This window comes from Lepidochelys olivacea (genome assembly GCF_965140295.1).
Source record: "Lepidochelys olivacea isolate rLepOli2 genome assembly, contig: Scaffold_30, whole genome shotgun sequence".
Taxonomy (NCBI): Eukaryota; Metazoa; Chordata; order Testudines; family Cheloniidae; genus Lepidochelys; species Lepidochelys olivacea.
This window is the reverse complement of record NW_028181946.1, coordinates 129,234-138,943: the sequence shown is the minus strand read 5'-3', so window position 1 is coordinate 138,943 and position 9,710 is coordinate 129,234. Positions and strand designations below refer to the sequence as shown.

Here is a 9,710-nt window from a genome sequence, read left to right as displayed (position 1 = left end):
TCTGCAGCTGACAAAATGCTCTAAACACCATCAGGAGGGGTTCTGGTGAGAGCATTGCTATTAGTCAGCACGCAATCTACCTCCAAAGCTAGGGGGTAAATCTTGGCCCCACTAAAATCAACAGGAGTTTTGCCCTTGACTTCAATAGGCTCAGGATTTGACCCAAGTGTGACCCAACTGTGATTGCTCAATATTGGGGGCACTGTATTCCCAGCTGGCCTCTGAGGCTTCATCGTAGTGTGGCCCTTTGGAAACCGATGGCAGGTCTCAGGGCCATGCGTATCAGTTTCTTATTGGAGGAGAATCCAGAGATGTCGACTTTGTACGGAGCCTTAGTGCAGCTTGTTTAGTTACACTCTATGCACCAGTCCTGGAACAGAGATGGCCATAAATGGCACACAGACAAACCCTTCTTTCAGGGATCTCAGCTCAACACCAGTGCCTGGTTTCCAGGGACCAGCTCTGCTCCAAGAATCAAATATATAGAAAGATAAAGGCAAAGGGCAAACTCTCCTGCCACTTGCCACAGCTCACCCCAAAGTAACGTGCATCATAAAGCTGACAACAATATAGCACATCCTCAATGACTGCGGACAGCTTGCATGCAAAAGAACTTGTCAGACTATGTAGTGTCACTACCTGGTGACTGCTGCCAAAACAGCATCATGAAAATAACTCTGGTTTTAGATTCCATATTTTGATCCTACAGTAAAAATTTCTCAGCATCTCCCCTGTTAACACCCAGCCCCAAATTTCTATTTATTTACAAAACATGAGCCCCAACCCCCCAAATCAAAGCAAAGAACCCACCTCCCAGCTAAAGCAGGTGCCATAACTCTGAGAGTCCCTGTCTTTGATACAATGCCAGCTCAGTCGCACCCCTCTGCCGTCACATGGAAGTAGGTTAGATGCATTTGTAAGGGGTAGCATCTGCTGCATGTGTATGTTCTATTAAAGGCATCAAAATGTCCTGCTCTCTCTCCACTCTCCCCCCTCACTCTCCCCATAGACATCCATCTGGGTCAGGTTCTGCCTCTCCAGAGATGAATCCCCATTAGACTTGTTTTGCTGCAATCTAGGGGCATATCTGATACAGCCCTGCCAGTGTATCATAACCCCACGTAACCCCAAGTAACACGCCACTTCGGGCGCCCTGTGTAAGCGGCTGTAGCAGTGAAGCTTGCTTCTTCCAGTTCTTCCGTCAGACAGCGTTGTGGCCTACGGACAGCTTGATTCTCCCCTGCCACCCCTGTCTTTAAAAGATCACAAAAGTGTGTGGTGGGCAGCATAGCCCACCCCCTCGCTATTTTGTTCACCAATTAGGCCTTGTTCTCCCCCCCTTCACAGCTGCTGCTTCTCCTTCCCCAGTCCCAGCGATGCTGCCTGCTTTGCAGACCATGCGCTGAGTCAGGGGGCAGAGGCCGAGGCAAGGTGTGGGACTCCAGCAGCAGGGAAGATGAAGCAGCCCCATGTGGAGGGGAGGGGCTCAGTCAGCAGCCAGCCACCTTGCTGCTTCCTCCCTTCCCCGCTCTGCATGGACACAGGGAGAGTGCCACTGCCAGGGGGAGTGCGGCCTCCTCCTTGCTAAGCATCCCCACCAGTGGTGTGCTGAGAAATGCGGGGGGGGGGGGACATGACTCCCCCAGAACATTTCATTTGTGCTCCCCCATGAGCCACAGTTGTTGGATGTCGCCTCTGTAAGTAATGCACATTGGAAAACACAATCACAATTCTACATGCAAAATGATGGGGTCTATATTAGCTGTGACCACTCAAGAAAGAGATCTTGGAGTCATTGTGGGTAGTTCTCTAAAACAGCTGCTCAATGTGCAGCAGCAGTCAAAAAAGCTAAGGGAATGTTAGGAGCCATTAGGAAAGGGATAGAAAATATCACAATGCCACTATATAAATCCATGATATAACCACATCTTGAACACTGCATGCAGTTCCGGTTGCCCCACCTCGAAAAAGATATATTAGAATTGGAAAAGGTGCAGAGAAGGGCAACAAAATTGAATAAGGGTATGGGACAGCTTCCATATGCCGGGAGATTAAAAAGAGTGGGACTTTTCATCTCGGAAAAGAGAAGAGTAAGATGGGACGTGATAGAGGTCTATAAAATTATGAATGATGTGGAGAATGTGAATAAGGAAGTGTTGTTTATTCCTTTACATAACACAAGAAACAAGAATCACCCAATGAAATTAATAGGCAGCAAGTTTAAAACAAACAAAAGGAAGTATTTCTTCATTAAGCGCACAGTCAATCTTTGGAACTTGTTGCCAGGGGATGCTGTAAAGGCCAAAACTATAATAGGGTTAAAAAAAACCCCAAAAAACACAGATACATTCCTGGAGGATAGGTCTATCAATGGCTATTGGCCAATATAGTTTGGAATGCAATCCCATGCACTGGGGGTCCCTAGCCGCTTCTTGCCAGAAGCTGGGAGTGGATGACAAGGGATGGATCGATCGTTGATTGCCTCTTCTGTTCATTCCCTTTGAAGGACCTGGCATTGGCCACTGTCAGAAGACACGATACTGGGCTAGATGGACCATTGGCCTCACCCAGTATGACCGTTCTCATATTCTTATCCAACAGGCCTGATTTCTGACACACCAATTTTGATTAATTAATTTCCCATCCCACACATCTCCTGTTTATCAAGCATGCTCTTAATACAGTCCTTGAATTATATCACTAGGCCTTTTTATTTGGCTTAATTCAATCTTCCTGTGTCCCCTTTTCAGCTTTTCCCATCAACCTGTCTTGTGGCACTACATAAACGTTTATCCTCTTTCCCAAAGTTGGGCCCATAGTAGGATAAATTGATAGGCCCAGTGATTACTGAAGGGATCTGATCCTGAATCAAACCAGCCCTTCTGAATGCAGCTCCTAGTCTTTGGGGTTCTCTGAGGCTGTGGGGTCTGATACAGAAGAAATCCAGTCTGTATGAAAATTGAAATGCTGGGAGTTCAGCTCAGAGGGGCTGATCTGATCCAGCATCAGACCCCAAAGGCTGGGAGCTAGGCTCAGAAGGGCTGGTCTGACCCAGTAACCAAATCCCCAACACTCAGAGCTTGGGGACAGCAGAGAGCCTGCCCAGCACCTGTGAGAGAAGAGCTGGGAGAGCAACTTCCACCCGCACAAGGGAGCAAGTGTCCCCCTGGCCGCAGCCAGGCGCATAGCAGACACAGCCCCACCTTAGCAGAGAGTCTGTGGCTTTGATCTTAGGGCCAAGATCCAGACTAGAGAGCGCCTGCCGCTTCTCTGCTCTCTGCTTCTTGGAGATCAGAAGGGGAGAGGTCAGATGAGAGAGACACGGCTCACTGAGACTCTGAGGAGCAGAGAGACAGGCCTTCCCTGCTGCATCGCCAGACCATGCTGTTATCACCTTGTCCCCTGAGCATCCCGATGCTGGGTCTCTGGCTTCTCTGTGAGTATGGCCAGCACTGGCCGGGTTTAGCTGGAAGGGTGAGATCACGGGGCAGAGGATCGTTTGCTTAATTAGGCTCCAATCCTGTGAGGTCCCTCTGGTAATGTGCTGTGTGGATCTGAAAGTGCCAACACTGCCCGGGATGGGATCAGAGCTTGCCACCTCGCATCGAAGCTTCCAAAAGATTTAATAATAGCAACTGCATGTTTAATTACCACCACCTGACTCAGGGTTAAGGACGATGGAAATCGCTGGTTAGATTCCAGCTCTGAACCTCAGCAACGAGGTCGTTGCGTCACCCCGAAATGCTCTGTCGTTTTCCAAGGGCTGCACCCTGGCCCTGAGCCCACATACACCACCCTGCACTCACACCCCAAGGTTGCCAGCGTGTGGGTGTGTTTGCCACCTTCACACCCACAGCATGTCACATGGGGGTGCAGATGTCTGTGGCACAACGGATTTGCACCATCCCACTCGCTGCACACACAAAAGGTACTAGCCCGTGCGAGCTGGCTGGGCTGGACACAGAAGGGGATGCCCATTTTCACACTGGGATGCTGTTTTGCACACTCAGATTCAGGTGTAAATCTTGGCATGCATGAAATCACTGGCTCAAGATGACAGACATTTCGTTTGATGAAACCTAAACTGGAGATGACGTCCAGGAAGGGAAAATGCTACATGTTCACCTCACACATGGGCGCAAACAGCAGAAATGCCGCATACGCGGCTAAATGTGATTAGATTTTAGGGGGTAACGATGGGATTTCCCTGGGATCTGAAAAGCCCAGCTGAAATTAATTAAAATATTCTCTGATTCTACTATTCTATGAAAATAGCAGTTAATCATTAATCACTGTGATCATTACCACTACCAGAAGGCTGGTCCATGGTTGGGACTTTAGAGGCGAGGGATGAATTCCCTGCTCTGCCACAAACTTCCTGGGTGACCCTGGGCCAGTCACTTAGCCGTTTGGTACAAAGGGGATACCAGCTCTGCCTGCTGCACAGGGTGTTCTGTGAATTGCTCATGGCTCTTTGCTGATATTTATAGTGAATGCAAAATATGCTGAGCTAAAGATCTGATGATCAGGAGACAAACCTGTGTTCAGCCTCCCACTGACTCGCCTAGCTGTGTTTCCCCAGCGTGTATGTGCTCATGGGCCTGATCCTGCACATTGCTTTGCTGGTATAGGCCCTGACGCCTGCCCAGAGTCTATTCAAGTCAAGGGATGCCCATACGAGTGGAAGGGATGGATCATCCGCCTGCAGGATCAGGGCCATGGACATGTCAGCCCTGACCCTGCTCCCACTGCAATGAACGAGAGAGCTCTCAGTGACCCCAATCGTGCAGGATCTGGCCCATAACACGGCACGGGGGCAGGGTCAGCTGTTGGCCTAACCCATCTCCAGCGAGTCTCTGGCATGCTCACACCAACCTTCAGCCATGGGTCTGGGGTCCAGCCAGCTCTACATGCTGGTACAGGGAGCCGTTCCTTATCTGCACTCAGGCTGAAACGCACCAGCTAACCCCGGACTTCTCCCCGGGCAAATAACAAGTTATAGACTGTGGATCAGATCCCCGGCTGGTGTAAATTCACCTGGCTCCATTGCTCCAAGAGGGGCAGATCGCTAGCTGGGATCCTCAGGCCGATTCACACTGGGAGCTGGACACCAAGCTGCACTTTGTGCTTGTGAAAATCCCCCACTGTGCTGAGAGGAAATTGGCTCCAGGGAGCTTAACAGCAAATTCATTCTGTCTCTGGCTAGGGGATAAACACAGGGGCAGAACGTGGCCCATTGTTAGTCTGGGACTGAATTTCTCTCTACTAGCTGGAGCTAGATTTGCCTGGAGACGCTCACTTTCCTTTAAGGAGGACTTGTGGCACCTTAGAGACTAACCAATTTATTTGAGCACACGCTTTCGTGAGCTACAGCTCACTTCATCGGATGCATACTGTGAAAAATAGAGAAGATGTTTTTATACACACAGACCATGAAAAAGTGGGTGTCTTTTTCATGGTCTGTGTGTATAAAAACATTTTCTGTATTTTCCACAGTATGCATCCGATGAAGTGAACTGTAGCTCACAAAAGCTTGTGCTCAAATAAATTGGTTAGTCTCTAAGGTGCCACAAGTCCTCCTTTTCTTTTTGCGAATACAGACTAACACGGCTGTTACTCTGAAACCTGCCACTTTCCTTTAGAGGATGTGACTGTATTTCCAGCTCCAGTCACTATAATTCCCTGTTCCACCTCCCCTCCTGCACTGAGACCCTTTGTGTTTATTTCACAGGCTCCCTTGTCACAAGCCAGGAAATCTGCAGCTCTCCCGGTGAGTGACTGGTCCTGGGAGCACAGCAGGGATTGGAGGGTTCGGGTTCGGACATGTTCCACTGGAGTGAGTGAGTCAGGTCCCCAGCAGGTGTAAATCGGCCCCGCTCCAATGGAGTGAATGGAGCTTTGCTGATTGACACCAGCGGGAGATCTGGCCCCAGGTGTTTAACACTGATGTGTTTGCTCCCCAGGCACTCTCCCCGCCCCGCGGCTGTTCCTCGACAGGCTGTCTGCTCGCCAAGGGGACACAGCCATGGTGTCGTGTTTAGTCCCTTTGGACGCCCCCATGACCCGCATTGTCTTCTGCAAAGACGGGAAGGAGATTTCTGTCCAGCCCAAGGGAGGAAACACAATAGTCTACGACTCACCCTACACAGTGTCCAAGGAGAGTGCAGGGGCCTTTTCCTGCCTCTACCAGCTCAAGGATGACAACAATCAGGAGAACAATTCTCTCCCCAGTGACCCCTGGGACCTGCACGTGGATGGTAATGCAAAGCACTAATGGTGGGCTTGGTGTGGAGGGTCAGGGAGCCGGGACGGGCTGGGGACACACTGTGATATCTAGAGTTAGATGTAAAACTTCCCTCTCCTTCCCCAACATTTCCCAGGTGAGAACTCTGTCCCTGGGGCAATGGTTACATGTTTTTAGTGAAGAAGGACCATCCTCTCATCATGGTGAGGAAGAGCAGGTTTTTCCCACTAATTAAAAGACAAAAGATCGTGATCTTCTCTGAAGGGCAGCAGGTGAAAATGGACAAACTGTTACAGATATTCAGCAGTTTTATTGTCATCATGGTCTACTTTACTAAAACCTTCATAAATTAAAGTACGGAACAGAGCAGCATGACTAACTTTTGGCTCACTGGCTATTTCAAAAAATTGGGTGGGGGGGAATTGTTTCGGACTCACTTGAAAACAATTTTTTTCAAAATTTTCAGTGAATCAAAAAGTTGGAAAAAAAACCTTCTTGAGGCTGCTGTTCTACTCCTCATTGGTATGAGGCTTTTGGCATTTGAAGTGATGTGTAATCGCTGTGTATCTGCCCCACAGATGGTGAGGGCTCTGGAGAGGGGACATTGCTCCAAGGTAAATGGTTTTGCTCCCTGCTGTGGGATTTCCCTGTAGGAAAGCGGGAGGGCTGGGCTGGGACGAGGGGGGAGCACATGCCAATCTCAGAGGGGAGACTTTACCGCACCGCATGTGCCTGGGGGTGGGGGGGGGGCAGGAGGCCTCAGGGGCTCACCTCCGTGTGGGGAATGTAAAATGTCCAGGCAGCCCCACATGCCACCGTCTGCTCCCCAGGAGGCTGGGGCCTGCCATGTCCCCATGCTGTGGCTGGCGGTGTGGAGGGAGCCGGACTCTTACCCCATGGCGATGGAGGCCACGGCTGTGCAGAGCCTGGCAGGGGCAGAGACAGGGGTTTGGATTCCGCAGGCAGCGGAGCCAGGAGATAAACGAACTAGCCAGTTCTCCTATCACAGAGCCCCTAGCGATGGCCTGGACGGACGTGTGTCCATGGGGCAGGGGCCTGGGGAGGAGGCAGGGTCCGTGTGGGCTCTGGCTTTGTGAGGCACCATCAGGCACAAACATCTGGCCAGGGAGTCAGTGGCTGCCGGGCTGCGATCCTGCCCCACGCCGGTCAGCAGCAGACCCTGGTAGGGTTCCCATACGTCCAGGTTTCCCTGGACATGACCTCTCTTTGGGTCCTCCCTTGTTTTTGCACTGCTCTGAAGGCAATGCTAAGCCCACTGCAGGGCTCTGCCCCCTCCCCATTCAAAGCAGAAGGAATCTTTGTACCTTCCCTCCCCCTTCAGCTCCCCCTTCCCCCAGTAGTGTCCTGTATTTGGGAACTTGAAACATGGTAACCCCAGACCATGGTGTCAGTGCTGCCCCTTGGAAAGGGCTCCATGGCACAGGTGAGGGGCCGACCCCAGCTGCCCCTGCCTTGGTGCTGGGTACAGGGCAGCAAAGAACCAGGGCAGAGCAAGATCCCTGCGGGGTTAGGAGCCAGGCGTGAGGTCTCTAAACAGCTGGGCTTGGGCATTCACAGGCTCCCCGAGTCTCGTTAGGGACGTATCAAGGCCAGGTGCAATGTCCCCTGTGCAGAAGGGCCAGCACTTGGCAGAGGCCCCTCCAGACAGGCTGTGAGCAGGACTCATGTTGCAAGTTCACCTCCACCTTCAGACCGCTCACCCTGCTCCATCCCCTGTCCCAGGGCCTGCTATCCCGCTCTGGGTCTGGATCCTCCGCTCTACCCTGGTCCTGCTCCTGCTGACTTCTGCCCCGATCGTCACCTGCATCCAGAGGAAAAGAGCCATCATTCGGTACGATCCGGAGGGCTTTAGGTGGAATGGCATGGAGGAAGAGGAAGGAGAGGTGACCGATGGCTCTGGGTGTCCCCCCTGTCCTGGGCAGGTTGGAGGGTCGCCTGGGATTACAGAGAGGTCTGTGGGTTATGCCATTGTGCAGAAATGTGTCCATCAGGCTCAGGGGGAGTAACTCATTGATCAGACTTGAGGGGGTCCCTGATAAATATGGGACACCAAGCAGCCCCCGTAGGTTCCCCTGCCATGGGATATGAACGTTAGCTTAACTCCAGACCCACCCAGTACCCCCTCTTCCCTGGCCGGTGGCTTGGCCAGCTCCTGCTTTCTGTGCCTGTGTTCTGGGGCAGCTGTGGTGAGGATGGCCTATCTCCTCACACTGCCCTGCCCTTCAGTCACACCAGTGTGTGTGTGTAAATTCAGAAGAACCCCATGGCCTGCAGCAGCTTTACTCTGGGGTCACGCGTGTGTCACCAGGCCAGGATCCAGCCCCTGTGTTCGTGCAGAGACATATTTGCTTCATAAGGGTTTAATTTTCACTCCTGCTGGGCCTGGCTTGGGGCCAGGGAGCCGTATCTAGCAGGCCAGAGCTGTGGGCCCTGCTCCGGTATGGCACACACAGACGGGAGGGCTGGGAGCTCCCAGTGATAGCTGGAATTTTCACAGTGGCTGAACTCTTTCAACCCGCCTGCCCCCTCCCCCCACACTGTTCCTCAGAGGCTGTGATTTCTACCCTTGGTTAATGTAGCATAGGGGCAGACACTGAAGTATGAGCCCTGATCCATACAGCCCCGAGTCCCAGTCTGCTCTGCATTACAGGCATGCTCTACAAGTTTGTGCTGTAAAGAGTCTGAAATATTTGTTGCCTAAATATGAAATTGTTCAAAGTGGTTACAGAAAATAAGCTGCAGTTTGGTGTTTTACTCTGTCAGGCCAGACCTTGAACAATACGGACTGCCACCTGCTCTACCAGGGGCTGGACTGGGGGTTATTCTTCCAGCCCCTTAGTCATGCTGCGAATGCAGCACTGCAATCATCCCTGAGACAGAAATGAGCACGTCCGACAAGTGATGGGGGATCATTGTGTCCTGAGAGCAGCATCGCTCTGAGACTGTGTCTATAAATACTACCGGGCTGTGGGGACAGGGTCGCAGGGGGCGGGGGAGAGACTCCTGTGCTGGGAACAGCGACCACAGCCAGTAACCACGGCCCTGTCTCTCTGCTCACCTCACAGGCAGGGGGGCTCTGTTTAGAACTAGGCTTGGAGGGATTCGCTTGTTATTGGTAAATGTCAGCAAACATCAATTTCCCAGCACGCACACAAACCCACGAGAAAATATTTCTATCGATAATAATAGAAATTTGCAGTTAAGCAAAGTAAGAGAAATGCCGTGTGAGACATTATTAGAGGCTGATTTAAGGATATTTACTGTGTATATTTTGACATAAGATTATGACAATTTGTGTTTTAATGATTATGAAGCTTTAACCTTTTGAATCTCAATGTCTACTGTCATTAAATAATTATTGTCTGACCCCTCGTTGTAATTTCCTCCACTGTGAAATATAAATTAATAAATATAAAAATGTAGCCGAAACCCCATGATTTTAACC

General features: G+C 51.0%; 1 protein-coding gene across 1 annotated transcript; it reads left to right on the top strand.

The window, feature by feature from the left end:
- Window positions 1-5,823: 5,823 nt before the first annotated feature.
- Window positions 5,824-9,104, top strand: LOC311514227 (uncharacterized protein; the record flags this gene model as incomplete). The annotated part of the gene is made up of 5 exons (XM_084652657.1): window positions 5,824-5,836; window positions 5,964-6,257; window positions 6,823-6,858; window positions 7,988-8,096; window positions 9,029-9,104. 5 exons carry the CDS (start codon window positions 5,824-5,826, stop codon window positions 9,102-9,104), a joined length of 528 nt encoding a protein of 175 aa, XP_084508783.1.
- Window positions 9,105-9,710: the final 606 nt, after the last annotated feature.